At 53.0% G+C, this 17,729-nt stretch overlaps 1 protein-coding gene across 2 annotated transcripts in view; it reads left to right on the forward strand.

The window, feature by feature from the left end:
• LOC113404997 (myomegalin-like) overlaps positions 1-17,729 on the forward strand; it is a 101,731-nt gene that overhangs the window by 36,339 nt on the left and 47,663 nt on the right. For both annotated transcript variants that reach the window (XM_029912448.1, XM_029912450.1), the window contains one exon: positions 15,629-15,705. In XM_029912448.1, coding sequence (XP_029768308.1) covers positions 15,629-15,705 — 77 coding nt within the window. The remainder of the gene's footprint in view (positions 1-15,628; positions 15,706-17,729) is intronic.

The raw sequence follows: 17,729 nt of genomic DNA on the forward strand, positions 1-17,729 counted from the left end.
GGGGGCAGGCCTGGTTGGGGGTGGTAAGCAGGATCTGGGTGCTGGCCAGGAGTGCCAGGGAGGGACTGAGGCTCCAGAGCATTGTGAGTGGAATGGGGTCTCACTGGAAGGGATTTGGGGTGAGGGTGGCGGGGAGGCGTCGTAGGAGCTGGGGCGAGGGTGTGTCAGCAGTGTGCTATGCAGGAAGGGAGGAGTCACAGGGTTCTCGGTTAACAGGATCCAGACCCAGCGGGTGGATTGGTGTCTCCGAGGGACTGGGACCCAGTGGAGGTGGAGAGAGGACTTCTCCGGTAAACAGATTTTGGGCTAGGTTCGGGTGAATCAGTCAGAGGGGTTCAGTCACCTGTTGGGGCAGTGTGTCACTTACAGGGGTAGGAGTGCAGGGGCTGTGTCTTTAAGGGGATCAGAGGCTGGGGGTGTAGTTTAGGGGGATTCAGCACCTGCATCCTGGGGGGCTTCTGGTGCTAAGCAGAGGGGTGGGGGTGGCACTGGTTGAGGGGTTTATTCTGCCAGTCCCTCAGATCAGTGCCAGGATATGGTGTGTGTATGCGCTGGGCGGGGGTAAGAGGGTGGTGTCAGGCTGTGTCTTGGCTTGGGCACTGGGGTGAGAATCAGAGATGTCAGGGACTCAGCATTGACATCCCCATCAGCCCTTTCTGGGCTTCTGCAGAAATCCCCATAAACTAGTGATGGGGGAGCCACCAAATACAGGGCACACGGTTGAGGGTTCAGGGAGTCGGGTGATTCTGTGAGCCAGTGGAGGACCCCCCCCCCCCCCCGAGGGCCTGCTCTCTCCCCCCAAGAGCCCCTCTCCTCAGCTCCATCCACAGCTGTCTCTGGTGGGAGCCTGATGGGAGGAAAGCAGGCACAGACACACCCTTCCCCAACCTCTATCCAGAGCCCCCTTGTTCCTCTCACCATGGTCTGTCCCCATTTAGCCCCCAGCCCCACCCCACAGATTCTCTGCTCCATGTCTATTACCAGCCCATGCTGCCCCCCATCCTGAGCCATCCTCCACTGCTCCCCCCATGCAGTTCATGCTGCCGGTATTGCCCATCCCAAGGGTTTCCAAGTCATGAGCCAGGCCCCCCAAAAAACCACCAGTGGCTTAATCCTGATTTTTTTTAAAAATTAGGAATTGGGATTTTTTTTAAATTTGCTGACTCTTTGGGGCCCGTGTTTCTCCACAAGCACCAGGGCTAGAGACTTATTTCTAAGAGCGAAAGTTGAGAGTCTCACCTATTCCCACAACTCCAGGAGCTGGGGCTTTAAGAACACCACATATCGCAAGAGTCGGTGTCTCTGTGCTGGGCACCAGGCCCCTGTGCTGGCCAGCCCTACCTTTGTCACTGATACTGTCCTTGCCCAGGATGTCCCCTCCCTGCTCTCGCTAACAAGAAAAATAAGGAGCAGCTGTTTGTGTAATTAAGCAGGGGAGGGTCAGTGTAACAGGAGCTGTTGGTGCAGGGAAGAGAAGTCTTTTGACTCTGCTCTTGCCCCAGGGATCAGAGTGGTCTTGTGATCAGAGATAGGGTCCTCGCCAGTCATGAGACTCCCTCCGGCTGCTCCGATGCCATGGGGAGAAGCGCAGTAAAAGCCAGCAGATGGTTTCTCTTATCCCCGCAGTGACCCCCCCTTTTATCTGGGGTAAACATTCCTCAGCTTCTTTCACTGCAGCCTTGGCTAGGTTCTGGGACAACACGGGTGTGTGAGGCAGGTACACACCCATCCCCCAGTATGACACAGGGACTTTCCCAACTCTGGGCTCCCTTCCCCTCCCCTGGTGGCCCCTTGCGGCACAGAGACAAATCCCTGACTCGAATGGGAAGATAACCCAGACCTGGGCATTACAGTATGGGTGACTCCTCACCTTGTTAACCCTTGTGCAGCCCTACCAAGCCAGCCCACTGTTTCATACTGAGGCTACGTCTTCACTACAGGGCGGGGTCGATTTAAGATACGCAAATTCAGCTACGCAAATAGCGTAGCTGAATTCGACGTATCGCAGCCGACTTACCCCGCTGTAAGGACAGTGGCAAAATCGACCTCCGCGGCTTCCCGTCGACGGCGCTTACTCCCACCTCCGCTGGTGGAGTAAGAGCGTCGATTTGGGGATCGATTGTCGCGTCCCGACGAGACGCGATAATTCGATCCCCGAGAGGTCGATTTCTACCTGCCGATTCAGGCGGGTAGTGTAGACCTAGCCTGAGTCTAATCCCCTTGCTGTAATCTCTCCCCCCCTCCCCCCCGTCACATTTAAGTGACAAGAACAGAAGGAAAGAAGAAAATGAAGCGTGCCTGGTAAAGTCCCACTCTTGCTTAATCATTACAGTTGAAAAATCAAGCTCCCTGAAGCTAAGACATGTAGGAAAGGAAGGTTTCTGCAGCAGCATGAACTTGGCCATATTGTTATATTGGGTATTTCCTGGCATTAGGGAAAGATGCTAGTTTCTCCATGGTGAAGGTTAGAACGCGCTTTCATTTCAGGAGGCCAGTGTTGGTCACTCCCACAACCCCCACTTTGCCCCAGATAAAGAAGTTATGATTGGGCACTGTATGCACAAGCTCAAAGCCAGGTACACTGATCAGGGGGTCTGAGATGGGGAAGGGGGATGTGTGGCAACATTCAACTCAAAATTCAATTTGGCTGAGAAAGCTGTGAGCCACTGGAAAAGGGGTTGAGAACGCCAACAGGCTCACGCTTAGCTACCGCATTCTGCACTGCAGCCAGCTGTAGTTATTCTGATTTCTCACACACACACACACACACACACACACACACACACACACGTCTGCTCACACGCTTACCCCTTGTGCATGTGGATTCGAATATGCGCAGATGCATTAGTATTTTCAGACACACACAGGGCTACTTTCACACATGCATCCACACACTCCTGTCTGTGTGTATGCAGCCACACCCTGTGCACACAAACACTGCCGTAAGTCTTTGCATACTTGCACTGAGGCATGTCAATGCCATCATTCTCACACCCTTGCACACTTATTTTCATGTGCATGCACATACATCCCTGCACATGAGCGGATATGCACTGCACTGTGGGAGACCTAGGCAAAGTGCTGACAACTCTCCTCTGCCTCCAGTGTGTGAAAAGCACAGTGAAGGCAAAATGGGCCAGGTGCTGCCAGCCAATGGAGAGGGAGCCGCCTCTGTTCCCAGGTAGCTGGAGTTATAAATAGATCGGTTACTGGGAGGATGTGTGGAACTAACTGGCTGGAGCATTACCCACAGCCTGCAGCATGGCAGCTGGTAGAACTCGGTGTGATCAGGGCTTTGAGTGCCAGCGCATTGCTCTGCCCAGAGGGCAGGAAGATGAGTCCAAGTTCTCCAGTGCACAGTAGCTCATCTGATGTTTGGAGTGTGCAGAACCTCACTGCACACCCAGGCACCGGGATAAGCACTCTCCTGAAGCAGGCTGCGCCCTTGTTCAGGTGGGATCCTGCCAGGAAGTCCCTGGAGTTGCCTCCCATGCAATTAAATTTTCTGACCTTTATTGTGATGTAGCAAATGTGGGACATTTAACGCTGCATGGGACACCTCCAGCAGCAGCGCTCCAAACCTGCGCTAAATAGGTTTGGTGTTAGCCCAGCTCAGCTAGAGTGGGTCAGGAATTTATTAATGACGCGTTGGAAAATGGCAATTTGTCAAAACCTAAACTGTCCACAGGAATGTACCGGTTTTGAGAAAACGTTCATGGGGAAAGGTTTCCCAGGGCCAGGAGAGATGGGGTTTTTTTTTTTGAGGGGAGAGGAATAGTCACCTACCCTGGAATAGACAGTAGCCCAGGGGTTAAAGCATGAACATGGGAGACCTAAGTTCAAATCCCTGTTCTGCCTAATTTGGAACAGGGACTTGAACCTAGGCTGTTCTGTTTTTGTCATAAAAAAAATTCAAAAGATCCCAGGTTTGTCCTGTTAGAGGACAGGAACGGTTTTGAAATCTCAAACTGTTGTGGGACAGGAAAGCCATTTCCTACCTAGCTCTGGTCAGCCCACCTAGGCCCCCTCCCAACAGACCCCACTCAGCAGGTAGAAGATTGGCCTATGTGGCCAAAAACCAGGAGGAGGCCAAGGCTGGGTAGGAGACACCGGCTTTGTGCAGGGAACAGCTGATCTCTGCTGTGGAGGGCAGGCAGCTGGAGTCGTACAATCTGTTCCCAAGGCAGTAAGTGTTGCTGGGGTGCTCAGCCAGGCAGCTCAGGGTATGCTAACTGCTGCTCCTGGGCTTCGCATTTAATGTAGAGAACTAGGCAGTGGCTCTGGCAGGGAAGAACACACTGCTCCTGTCCCTACTATAGCAACTGTCAGGGACCCAGTGCCAAGAGAGTTGGTTTGTAGTAACCACAGCCTAGGACTGGCTTATGGTGTGTTGGGGACCGTGCTGGAATTGCAAGCTATCGCTCTGTGTGTGTGTGTGTGTGTGTGTGTGTGTGTGTGTGCGCGCAGACGGGGGTTGGGGCAAGTTTCCAGTCCCGCTTGCAGCCTTGGATGCTCTGCAGGGAAGCATGCGATCTGAGCCTAGCCGCAGTTAGTGTGCAGCTTCTACTCCTGAGGGAATTCTGCGCCAAAAAAATTAAAATTCTGTGCACAATATTTTAAAATTCTGCATATTTTATTTGTCATTAAATAAATATGGAGGCTCTAGCATGGCAGTGGGGAGCATAGGGAGGTGGGAGATGACTCTGAAGCCCCCACCCCCCGGGACACGGACTCAGTGGTGAGGCAGCATCCAACTGTGATACAGTGCAAGGGCCAGGCCTGCCGCAGATACACCCCTGGGCCCTGCCCCTCTGTGCCAAGAGCACCAAGATAGTGAGTGAGAAGGACAGTCTTGCATGCATGCCCAGCCCTGGCCCCCAAACCAGGTGTTGGACAGGCATGCTCAGCCTGGCAGGATTCAAGTGTGGAGTGGCTTAGTGTGGGGAGGATCCAGGTGTGGAGTGAGAGGGTTCTGCGTGGGGCAGTCTGGGTGCGGGCGGCTCAGTGGGGGTTCCTGGTATGTGGGGGATCTGGATGTACAGGAGCTTGTTGGGGGGTTCCAGGTGCAGGGGCAGAAGGACTCTGCAGAGGGGTCTAGATGAAGGCGGTAGGGGCTCAGTGGGGAGGTCTGGGGGGGGATGGGGATTGGCAGCGGGCATCTGGGTGTGGAGGGCTCAGCGGGGGGATTTGGATGCTGGGGCAATGGAACTTGGTGGGGTGGGGATTCAGATGCAGCTGGTTGGGGCTTAGTGAGGTGGGGGTCTGGGCGTGGGGGGCTCATTGGGATGGTCCAGGTGCAGGGTGGGCTCATTGGGGTGGGGGTTTGAGTGGGGGGCTCAGGGGTGGTGGTCTGTGTGCAGGGGTGGGGGATCCAGATGGGGGGGGTGGAGCTTGGTGGGGGTCTGGATGCAGGGGGCGGTGGGGCTCAGCAGGAGGGTCTGGGTGCGGGCTTGAGGCTCGGTGGGGTAAGGGTTCGGGTGTTTGGGGCTCAGTACAGGGGTTCTGGGTATGTGGGGGAGAGTCTCGGTGGGGGGAGTCTGGATATAGGGCGGATTCAGATGCATGGGGGTTGGGTGGATCAGGAAGCAGCTCCCTATACAGTGACCCCTCCCCCCACAGCTCAGGAGTGATAGGAGCAGGAAGCAGCGGCAGGGGGGAGGGGATGGCCTGCGGAACTTCCTGCACCCAAGGGAGGTTTCTGTGGGTGGGTCTGACCTGGCCCCAGCTGCTCCTCCTCATCCTCCTCAGCCCACCCGGGACTACCAGCTGAGCCCGATGCAGGGTAGGAGCCAGGGCTGGGGCAACCCCAACCTCCCTTCTCCCCCGCGGTGATTTACCTATCTGCCAGCTGCTCTGGGCACCTGAAACAATGTATCACATTGCTGGGGAGGGGCACTTGACCACTCTTGCGGCATCCCTTTTCTTCCCTGTCAAAAGTAATTTTTCTGCAGGAAGAAAAGAAATCTGCGGGGAACATGAATTCTGTGCATGCGCAGTGACGCAGAATTCCCCCAGGAGTAAGCTTTGAGCAAGGTGGGCTGAGTTGTGCCTCTCTGCTGTAGGGAGCAGCCTGCTTTGTTGCTTCTGTTTTTGGGTTCTTGTGTGTTCTTGTTCTGAATTCTAAGAAATAAGGTCGTATTGCATCACATCTTTCCAGCAAGAGGATTTGATGGTTTTATCTAGCTTGTGTGTGTGTGTATGATCTGAACATAATCCCAACTATACATATAAAATGATGGGGTCTAAATTAGCTGTTACCACTCAAGAACGAGATCTTGGAGTCACTGTGGATAGTTCTCTGAAAACATCCACTCAATGTGCAGTGGCAGTCAAAAAAGCAAACAGAATGCTGGGAATAATTAAGAAAGGGATAGATAATAGGGCAGAAAATATCATGTTGCCTCTATATAAATCCATGGTATGCCCACATCTTGAATACTGTGTGCAGATGTGGTCGCCCCATCTCAAAAAAGATATACTGGAATTGGAAAAAGTTCAGAAAAGGGCAACAAAAATGATTAGGGGTATGGAACGGCTTCTGTATGAGGAGAGATTAATAAAACTGGGACTTTTCAGCTTGGAAAATAGACAGCTAAGGGGAGATATGATTGAGGTCTATAAAATCATGACTGGAGTAGAGAAAGTATATAAGGAAGTGTTGTTGTTTACTAGTTCTCATAACACAAGAACTAGGGGTCACCAAATGAAATTAATAGGCAGCAGGTTTAAAACAAATAAAAGGAAATATTTCTTCACACAACGCATAGTCAACCTGTGGAACTCCTTGCCAGAGGATGTTGGGAAGGCCAAGACCATAACAGGGTTCAAAAAAGAACTAGATACATTCATGGAGGATAGGTCCATCAATGGCTATTAGCCAGGATGGGCAGGAATGTGTCCCTAGTCTCTGTTTGCCAGAAGCTGGGAATGAGTGACAGGGGATGGATCACTTGATGATTACCTGTTCTGTTCATTCCCTCTGGGGCACCTGGCACTGGCCACTGTTGGAAGACAGGATACTCGGCTAGATGGACCTTTGCTCTGACTCAGTAGGGCCATTCGTATATTCTTAACATAACGTGACTCAGTCAGAGCAGTAGAGAGCAGGAGGGAATCCAAATTGTAATGCTGTTGGCAAGGTTAATCACTGCACTCTCTAAAAGTGTCTCCCATTGGGAGAGGTGGGGATGTGAGTTGGAGATCCTCACGCTCAAACTCCCTTAGCCCTACATATGCCCCCCGTAGTGCTGAGTGTGCAAGGGAACCAGTCACTTGCCCTCCACGGAGCCAGGAGGAAGTGTACGGAGAGGCTGCGCTGGGTGAGCTCACACATTCTTGTCCCCTCCTGTTAGTTGCTTTTCTTGCTACATTCCTCTCTGCTGGCGCCTTGGCACGTGAGTCACTAACGGAGGCTCCAGGCTGCTGCTTTACACCCAGTGGGCTAAATCCAGCAGTGATGTGTCGGGGCAGAGTATAAGTTACACCCTATGACGTTTATGAGTTTAAGTCCAAGTGAGTGTTTAGGGGCCTTACACTGGTGAGGGGGGGCAGGTGAAAATGTGACACCCATTTAGACTCAGGGGCCTGCTGGGTGTAGTTTACACCCCCTTCCCCGTCACCCCGCATGTGGCCCCAGGCATCTGTGACAGTGATCTCTAATCTGTGGGCAGCAGGCCTCACTTCTTCATTGTAACTGTTAAATGCACAAGTGTGGCTGAGATTGTGCCCCTGAGAGCTGTAGCCAGAGGGAGGCTGTGAGTGTGGGGCCGCCGAGATGCGGGGGAAGCCGGTACAAATTACCAGGGCCCAGCGGTCCAGAAGGGGGCCCGGGGCCCGGCTTCCCCCCCCCTCGTTGGCCCTATTTAGCCGGTCCGCCCTTGCTGGGGGGCCTGAAAAATTTTTTTCACCAGGGCCCAAACCCGCTCTCGGCGGCCCTGGGTGTGATCACCCCTGGCCCAGGTGGAGTTGGGGTGTCACCCCATCTCCTTCCCCTCACAGCCCCACTGGAGAGCTCTTCAGGGGTGGACTGGGTGGGCAGCAGGCAGGAAGCAGATTGAGGACAGAGCCTGGTGTCACCCTCCCACTGCCCCGGAGATCTTTTGTATTTCCTGTCTCGGTGCCTTGGGACACAACCGGGACCTCACAGCCCAGAGTGGGCCCTTAAGTCATTGGTCTGAACAGCAGTGACTAAATTTAGACACTTATATCAGTGACCTGACTGAATGTGGGGGTGGCTGGCCTCCTCTGTTAAGTCAGCCACTTAGTTAGATGCCTAAATTTAGGCATCCAGCTTTGATAATGCTGGCATGAGTCCCGTTCATGCTGGGACAGTTTGGGGAGCACCCAGAGCTGTTGGGGTCTGTGCCTGCCTGCCCTGTAACCCTGGGTGCCTTAATGCTGTGCTGCTCTGGCTCAGAGCCTGATACCAGTAACTGGCTGCCAGACAGGAGGGTCTCACCACCTGATTTTCCAGCAGCCTAGTTCCCCCCCAACAGCCCTTCTGGTCCTCGGTCCCCCCAAATCCATCCACCCATAGTTCTTAACTAGCAGACACACGGCCTTTTCTCCTCTGGATTGTCACCCTGGCAGGAGTGAAACTGGCCCCCAGTTATCAGCTCACTTTGGCACACACCACACAGTTTGCACAGCAGAGACCTGCTTGGGTAAAAATAAACACTAGGGGTATTTAATAGAACAGCCCTGGATTCAGAGCTGAAATAGACAGGAGACAAGAACACAGACAGGCTCCACAGAAAACAACCGAAGCTGCAACCTCAGGTGTTACCCTTTCACAGTAGATAAAACTCTCTTTTCTAATATAAGTTACCTTTGCTGAGCTTCCCAGCATGCCCCTGAGTCCTAAGCGGGGAATCCACTGTTCACAGACAGCTCCTGCCTTCGAGCCTGGCCCTCAGTGCTGGTTACCTTTCACTTCCACCCCTTTCCTTTTAACAAGGTTTGCATGTCCCTTTTCCCCTCCACCCCCCAGCCTTTCTCACACTGTGTGGTGATTCATGGTGGGGGCAATTCCCTCCTGTCTTAGCTTTCCAAGACTTTCAGTGTCAGGGTTTGTCAGCATTTTCCCATCAGCTTTAATGGGCTATTACTTGTCTTTTCTTGGGTCGTACAATTCTTAGTTGTGATAAATGAAGGTGGGGGGTAGCTCCCTTTTATGGACATCCAGCCAGCCAGTTAGCTATAAAATCCCTCTTAGTAGCTGTTCTCTACTTGCTTTACCTGTAAAGGGTTAAAAGTCTCACTGCTATGCATAGGGAAAAGGAAGTGTGTGGGCACCTGGCCAAAAGAGCCAATGGGAAGGCTAGAACTTTTTAAAATCGAAACAAGACTCCCCTTTTGTCTGTCTCCCGGAGAGAGGGAACAGGGCAGCAACTATGCTGTAAGAAGCTTGGGGCCAGGTATGAAAAATCATTGGTATCATACATAGAAACTAGTCATTTAAAACCCCAGATATGTAAGTAGATCAGGAAATGTCTAGGAAAACGTGATTTGGTTTATTTCTTTTTATTTCTTTATGGCTTGTGGATTCCTCTGTGCTAACCCCAGGTGCTTTTGTTTTGCTTGTAACCTTTAAGCTGGACCCCAAGAAAGTTATTCTTGGTGCTTAATCCTTGTAGTTTCTCTCTTTTTTTAAAAATCTAGGAATCAGCCTGAGTTTCCAGATGTATTTTCTTTTTAAATAAAATTTACTTTTTTTTAAGAACAGGATTGGATTTTTGTGTCCTAAGAGGTTTGTGCATGTTGTTTAATTAGCTGGTGGCAACAGCTGATTTCCTTTGTTTTTTCTTTCTCAGCTGTTCCCCGGGGGGAGGGGTGTGTGTGTGAAAGGGCTTGAGGGTACCCCACAGGAAGGAATTCCCAAGTGCGCCTTCCTGGATTCTCAAAGGGGTTTTGCACGTGGGTGGTGGCAGCATCTACTCATCCAAGACCAGAGAAAAGCTGTAACCTTGGGAGTTTAATACAAACCTAGAGTGGCCAGTATTAATTTTTAGAATCCTTGCGGGCCCCCACCTTCTGCACTCGAAGTGCCAGAGTGGGGATTTAGCCTTGACATTGGTGCTTGGAGCTAGTCTCATCTGTTTGGGGATGCAGTCCCTCCCTGCCAGGCTGACCACCTCCCATGGAGAGGTGGGGCTGAATATTGCAGCACAGGTTAGGAACGTGGTTTGAATTCTACCCAGATACATGATTTCATGACCACAGGCTGTCTACGCATCTCCAGGGCCATCAAGTCCAGAACATGACAAGCTTTCAGAAGAGACCTTCCTTGACATTTTTATACACAACAACATCGTATACAGCCAGTTGACTCAATTGCTTATTCTTTGGGGTTTGGACCGTCTGTTCTCCCCTTGGGCGGCTGGACCCTGACCATCACGTGTTCAGTTAGGACAGGCTAGTCCAAATCTTCAGCCGGAGGCAGAACTACATGTAGCTACTGTACTGGGCTTGCAGACAGGGCAAGTTTGACTCAATGGCCCCTGGTGACTCACCCCCTCTCGCCAGTAGTGTGGCTAAGACACCTAGGGAGGGTGAGCTTGAGAAAGGGCCCTGCCCTACGACAGAGTCTGGGATTTATTCCCAGCCTTGCTACAGGGCTGTGACCGTGGGCAAGTCACCCATCTCTCTGCCTCCCATCTTTTGAGTGGGAATAATAATCCTTTCCTAGCCTCCGGAAGATACGCCTGAGGTGGCTCGATACCATGGTGATGAGCATCCTAGGTAAGCCAGTAACTCATGGCAAGCATGAGTGGTTCTGCCATTGGTTTAAGTGGCAGCCCCTGCATTTGTCCCAAGCTGGATAACAAGGAGGTGCCAGACTGGCTGAGACCTGAGGCCCAGCTGCCCTCTCTCTGAGGCTACGTCTTCACTACGGGGGGGGGGGAGGGGAGATGTGTCGATTTAAGGGTAGCTGAATTCGTCGTATCCGAGCCAACTTACCCCACTGTGAGGACGGCGGCAAATCGACCTCTGTGGCTCCCCCGTCGACGGCACTTACTCCTACCTGCACTGGTGGAGTACAAGTGTCGATTCGGGGATCGATTGTCGCGTCCCGACGAGACGCGATAATTCAATCCCTGAGAGATCAATTTCTACCCGCCGATTCAGGCGGGTAGTGAAGACGTAGCCTGACAGTGGCCAGCACCAGCTGCTTTGGAGCATGGTGGGATGTGGTGAAATATATCTGCCCCGATCTGTTTTGGGGCACATGGGGCCCAATCCTCTTTGGCTTCAGTGGCGCATGAGCCAGCTTTGCGTGTTACTATGTTCCGCTGAGAGCGTCTCAGATCCAGAGCTGACTTTCCGCATGCTCTGCTGATGTGAGTGTTTCACGTCTTCGTCAGACACCAGACGGCTGAAAGGAACCAAGGGCAGCCAGTCTCTTCTTAGCAGAATGGCAGTGGTGTCTAGGGGCCGGGCTCCTCATGTGCTGGCATTGTACAAAGAGACGGGGCCACTCCAAAGAGCTCCCTGGTGGATGTGACAAACAGATTCGGGGGGAAGCACATAAGGGAACAGTGAATGAACTCACATAATAGGTTCCCACTGTTGCCCAAGGCGGTTATTGCGCAGCATTGGCCTATCTAGATGCTGCTAACTGGCAGAGAGCTGCCTGGTACAAAACTGGACTCCTAATATAGCTATTGACGCTCCTTGAAGCAGTGGTGTCTGGTGGAGATCTGAGGGGGAGGTGCATAGCTCTAACTAGCAGCACCGTGGTGTCCCAGCCAAGGCGGAGCACACCCCTTAGGAGTGAACAAAGGGAATCCAGTCCTAGCACAAACATGCTCTTCAGGAACAGCCCATCTTCCTGGGTCTGCCCTCTTCCATGACAGCCTGGGGCCCTTCTACTGGGATGAGCTTTGGACTCCTGTCAGCCCCTCCTGCCCCTCATTGGTAGAGGTGTCTGCCCTACTTCACAGGGTGGCAGCATCAGGAGACCCCTCCCTCTGCTGTGGTGCCTGCAATGGCATCCTAAACCATTGGGCTGTCCACCCTAGAGCCCAAACCATCCTGTTTCCCTTTCTTAGGGCTTCTGCCTTCCTGGCCAGCCTGGGCCTCTCTCTGGCTCATTTGAAGCAGCTCCCCCTGCTCTTTGGTAGCTCTCCTAAATCTGCTGTCTCCCCTGCCCCTGCAGGCTGTCCTTCTATCTCCCATGGCAGCCCTGGTCTCAGCCACATGCTCCCTCATCATGTAACCCCTGTACTCTCATCCCCTTCACCTGGGGAGGTGAGCAAAACCAGAGCCACACCCCTCCTCCCTCCCGCTCCCCCTCCATAAAAGGCCAGCTCACCCTGGCAGCAGTGCACTCTGAGTGGTACGTTCCACTCTAATGCCAGAGAGGTACATGCAAAATCTAAGGGGCTTGGAGACGAGCCATCAAAAGGATGCTGGGGTCTGCAGAGCTTGGCTTATGGTGGCTGAGGGAGAACTAGACAGCTGTGCGTCGCAGAGGCTTGCCATGGCTATGTGCTGTGCATGGAGGCGGAGTGAGAAATGTATCTTTTCCAGAGCTGTAGGCATCCTGGCTGGGCAGCAGACTGGTGGCTTAATAACATGCCGTGGCATCTGCTTGTGTTCAGCCCTTTTCCTGCCCACCTGCCCCAGAGCATTCAGCTCAGTGGGGACTCACCCCTGCAGGGCACTGCAGTGGGTCTGCATTGCCCAACAGCTCCCCCCCGGCCCTAGCTGTCCATCCCTGTTTGCGGTGGGTCATTACGGCCTGTGTTTATCCCCCTTTGCGATATAAAACACGTGCTAGGCTCAGTCCTCTCCCTGGGCAGAGCCAGATCATCTCCTCTGTAAATGCTAGTCTACAGCCAAACCTGCCTTACTCTGAACTTGGGGATGGGCCGAGTGTTTTCTACTGGCACCATGAATACTCACTCATGCTCTCTGTGAGGGGTGGGGCCTGTCACCACCCACCTGTGGGCCAAACCCAGGTCCAGCTGCCCCCATCTGTGCTGCTCCCCTCCCCCAGACCAGCAGCTCAAAAACAATTGGGTCACGTAGCACCTTGAAAAAACTTGTTGTGGTGCGAATGGGTGGAAAGTCAGGCTGACAGCGCAGTCTGGGCCCCCTGCTCTAGACTCTCCCCAGTCATGGGAGGGGTGTGGTTGCGTTGCATGCATTCATCCGCGCGAAACACTTATCAAAACCTCTCCTGACTCCCTCTTCCCTCCCGTTTCAAGACCAAGTAGCATAGCTCCATGCCAGTTAGTGCACTGCACCCCCATGTTCTCCCCCAGCTATGCCTGGAATCCATGAGAACGTCAAGCGTTTCGCTGTATACACCACACCAGCTCAATAGCACAGGGCCCGGGGTGCAGCTGCAGGGAGCAGGGCGGGACGAGGAGGGTTAGTGAACACTATGAGAGCAGAACTAGACTGCGCAGGGACTGGAGAGAACAGAGCAGCGGGAATTGCAGGTAACAAGGGGAGCTTCACTCCCAGGAAATGTAGGGACCTGCCCCTGCGGGAGGAAATTAACTAAACAGCATAGACACCCAATGGGGCAGGCTGCTCCCAGAGCACTGCAGGGGCCTTTTTCTGTACTGCACTTCTGTCTCTTGTAACCAACCTGTCCAGCTCATCTGGGACTGTGTGGGACTGGCATGGGAAGGGGAGGTGTCCAGGGCCAGCTCTAGGCACCAGCAAACCAAGCATGTGCTTGGGGCGGCACAATTTTTGCTTGGCAGTTACACTCCCGGAGGTTGTGGTTTTTTTTTTGTTTTTGTTTTTTGCTTGTGGTGGCAAAAAACCTAGAGCCGGCCCTGGTGTCCAAGACGAAATCTCCATCTTAGAAAGTGAGGCACTGGGGTGTCTAGTGCAGCATTTCTCAAATGCGGCCAGTAGGGGCTTTTCTTGTGGCCACAGTCCCCTGGGCTGTGACTGGGGGTGGGGGAAAAGCAGCGGCCATTCCCCTTCTCTGTTGTTCCTGGATGAATCGCCTTGGTGTTGGCTGCTGGGGCTGCAAGCAGGGGTTGGGCCCTGCCCCCACTCTGGAGACAGGTGGGCACAAAGCTGGAGGCAGTGGGGCTCAGGCTCTGGGCTTCACCCCTGGGGTGGCGGGGCAGCAGGCTCTGGCCACAGAGCTATAGGCTCCGGCTGCATGGCAGCAGGCCCCGGGCTTTGGCCGTGTGGCTTCGGGCTCCGTCCCCATCCCCCACCCACAGAGCTTCAGGCTCTGGCTGTGGGGCTTCAGGCTCTGGCCCCCCATTGTCTCCCCCCCAATTCCATCACCCTTGGCCCCTGCTGCCTACCCCGACTCCCCATCCAGGGCTTAATTTGTCCCCAGGCTTGCTGTCTGCTGTGAAAAGTGATATTAACAAACATACAAGTATCACTTTTCAGAGCCGACTTACTAGCTAGCAATAAATAAATTACCATGATTTGGACATGTACATGTGCATATTTAATTGTTTTTCCTAGAGCTAATTAAGTATTTTAGGAAAAAGTGTGAGAGCTGCCAGCAGCAAGAGTTGGTGGCTGCCCTCTGAGGCCACCAAAAAATTTGTCCTGAGGACCCCTGATCTAGTGAGAATTGCTGGGTGGATTTAGGGAAGCAGGACATAATGGTCCCTAATGGAGACTAGCCAGGATGCCGGGATTCACCAAACAACCAAACCCCCCAGGAGCTTTGGTGACCATAAATGGAAAGAGTTTTGTGTGCTGTCTCTCGTTAAAGCCAGCCCCTCCGGCTGCACGGAGCCCCCTAGTGCCATGCTACAGGACGCTCTGACTCAGGGGAAGAGTGCTGCCTACTGCCTACAGCCGCTGTACAGGTTTCCTGTCCAACCCCCGAAGAGATCTGACCCACTCGCAAGGAGAGGGGGTGTGGCCAGAGCTCCTTCCAGGGCTGGGCAGGAGAGCGACAGCAGCTGTCCACCCTCCTTGCAGGGGATCCAGGTGCAGTCAGTGTAGCTAGGCGCAGCAGAAACTGCTCACTTGGTGTTTAGACAGGTGTGCTGGGGACAACAGCCCAGCTGCTCGGTATGGGAAGACACTAGGCCCTATTTTACTTAGATGGGGCCTGATTCAGGCCTCTCGAAGTCAGTGGGCATAGCTGTATTGGATCAGGTCCATGCGGTGGTGGGGTTAGCTGCTCAGCAGAGGTAGCAAGGAGCCTGGTATAAATGTTTGCAGAGGGGTTTCGGTCTTGAAGAGCCAACTGGGGCGCTGGGAAAGTCAGCGTTTGGGGTTTGCTGGCTTTGGACAAACCCCAAAGCGGCCTCTGTGGGACCAGCCAGGGGAAAAGGTGGGAAATTTGTTACAGGCTCCCAGCGGCTGTGTCTGGCAGTCAGGAGACTTGCAGGGGAGAACCTCCCCTCCAGGCAACCAGCTTCTGTGAGCTGGGAGACAAAGGGCTGAGAGGAGATGCTTAACCCAGGCCCTTTTCTCTGTGGGTGACCTGGCTGTCCAGGACCAGGGTGATGGAGCATCTCTGACAGGAACTGCTTACAGGGGGACCGATTGAACGGCTCGGCAGATGTGCAGGAAGGGATGGGAGCTGGGGGTCCCTAGGCCCTGGGCAGGGTTGGAGGTTAAGTGGCAGGGTCATGGGGCACTGGGGGTGTGAGGGTAACTGCCTGTCTGTTCCTCCTCCCAGAACATCGAGCTAAAGGTGGAAGTGGAGAGTCTGAAGCGAGAGCTCCAGGAGAAGCAGCAGACCCTAGATAAGGCTTGGTAAGTGACACTGTCCATAGGCAGCCAGCGAGGCCTTGTAGCCCTGGAAAGGTGCCCATCCTCAGGGCGTGATGCTGAGAGGGGGAGCTGAGCAAACCCAGTGTGATGGGTTCAATCACAGAGACCCCCTTGGGACTGACACCTGATGTGCTGAGGCTACCTCTGAGCCCGTTTTCCCTGTCAGCTTGGGACTTCAGAACCCTGCCTTGTTGAGCCAGACACACTAGCCTGCTGCAAACACAGACCCAGGTCTGAACCACATCCCCCAAAAGCTGTAGACTTAACGGAAAAAAGCTTAAGAAGTGCTCCTGTCTCCAGCACCCAGACCCCCAGCTCCCAATGGGATCCAAACCCCAAATAAATCCATTTTACTCTGTATAAAGCTTATACAGGGTAAACTCATAAATTGTCCGCTCTCTATAGAGAAATAGGCACAGCTGTTTGCTCCCCCAGGAATTAATTACTTACTCTGGGTTAATTTATAAGCAAAAAGTGATTTTATTAAATATAAAAAGTAGGATTTAAGTGGTTCTAAGTAATAGACAGAACAAAGTAAGTTACCAAGCAAAATAAAACAAAAACACACAAGTCTAAGCCTAATACATTAAGAAACTGATTACAGATAAAATCTCACCCTCAGAGATGTTCCAATAAGTTTATTTCACAGACCAGACTCCTTTCTAGTCTGGGCCCAATCCTTTCCCCTGATACAGTCCTTGTTCCAGCTCAGGTGATTTCTCATGACTGCAGTCAGCTTCTGTTCTATTCTACCCACTTTTATAGCTTTGGCACAAGGCGGGAATCTTTTGTCTCTTTGGGTCCCCACTCCTCCTTCTAAATGGAAAAGCACCAGGTTTAAGATGGATTCCAGCACCAGGTGACATGGTCACATGTCCTGTGAGACCCCAAGCCTTCATTCTTCCTGGCCTGACTCACAGGAAGGCTTGCAAATAAACAGAGCCATCTATAGTCAATTGTCCTGGTTAATGGGAGCCATCAAGATTCCAAACCACCATTAATGGCCCACACTTTGCATAATTATAATAGGACCTCAGAGTTATATTTCATATTTCTAGTTTCAGATACAAGAATACAAATAGGATGAACACACTCAGTAGATTATAAGCTTTGTAATGATACCTTACAAGAGACCTTTTTGCATGAAGCATATTCCAGTTATATTATATTCACACTTATTAGCATATTTTCATAAAATCATGTGGAGTGCAATGTCACACCCAGCTCCAACCCGCTCTCTGCCCTCCTTCTCTGCAGCAGCCAGACCACTTCCCAGTCCTGTGCCCAGAGTGGCCGCTGGAGCTGTGTAAGGCTGCAGGGCCCAGTGGTCACCCTACGTCTTGGGAGGTACGGCAGTGCCGGGGCAGGGCAGGCCACACTGTACTATGGGCTCTGGCTGCTGTGGTTCCAGCTGTGCGATAGGAAAACATAAATAAAGCCGTTGTGCAGCCCGAATGCTCGTTCTTTGCATGAAGCAACAGCACCCCCCAGCATGGCCCCCACCTGCGGGGACAGAGCCTCACGCTCCCTGCGGATCGCACTGAGCCACCTGCTCAGCAAACTCTCAGCAGAGCACTCCCCTAGGCTCTGCACTGGGCCACCAGCCCACCACCGCTGGGGGAGCAGGGCACAGGGGAAGGGAAAGGGATCCTGGGGGACAGCCCTGATGCCCTGCTTACCTGGCTCTGCCTCCCAGCTGTCAAAAGCCCTTTCCATTGTCCTGGGCATAAAGCTCTACGCAGTGAGAGCCAGGCCTGTGGCACTCAAGGGGAGAGTTAATGGCAACTCAGATTGGCAGCTGGAGTGGTACGTGTGAGACTGGTGCAGCAGATACGTGAAAGAGGGTGGATGGAGCTAAGTGTGCACAGTGGGCAAAGCAGAGAAGTGGGGGAGGGGGGAAAAGGGGGCTGTAGAAACACCGTCCAGGCAGGAACATCAAGGAGATTTTTCAGTGTCTGATTAGCAGCGATTACTTTGTTCTGAAATGGAAATACTCTGACTGGATG

This window comes from Terrapene carolina, unplaced genomic scaffold, assembly GCF_002925995.2.
Source record: "Terrapene carolina triunguis isolate 2854851 unplaced genomic scaffold, T_m_triunguis-2.0 Scaffold212, whole genome shotgun sequence".
In the NCBI taxonomy this organism is placed as follows: Eukaryota; Metazoa; Chordata; order Testudines; family Emydidae; genus Terrapene; species Terrapene triunguis.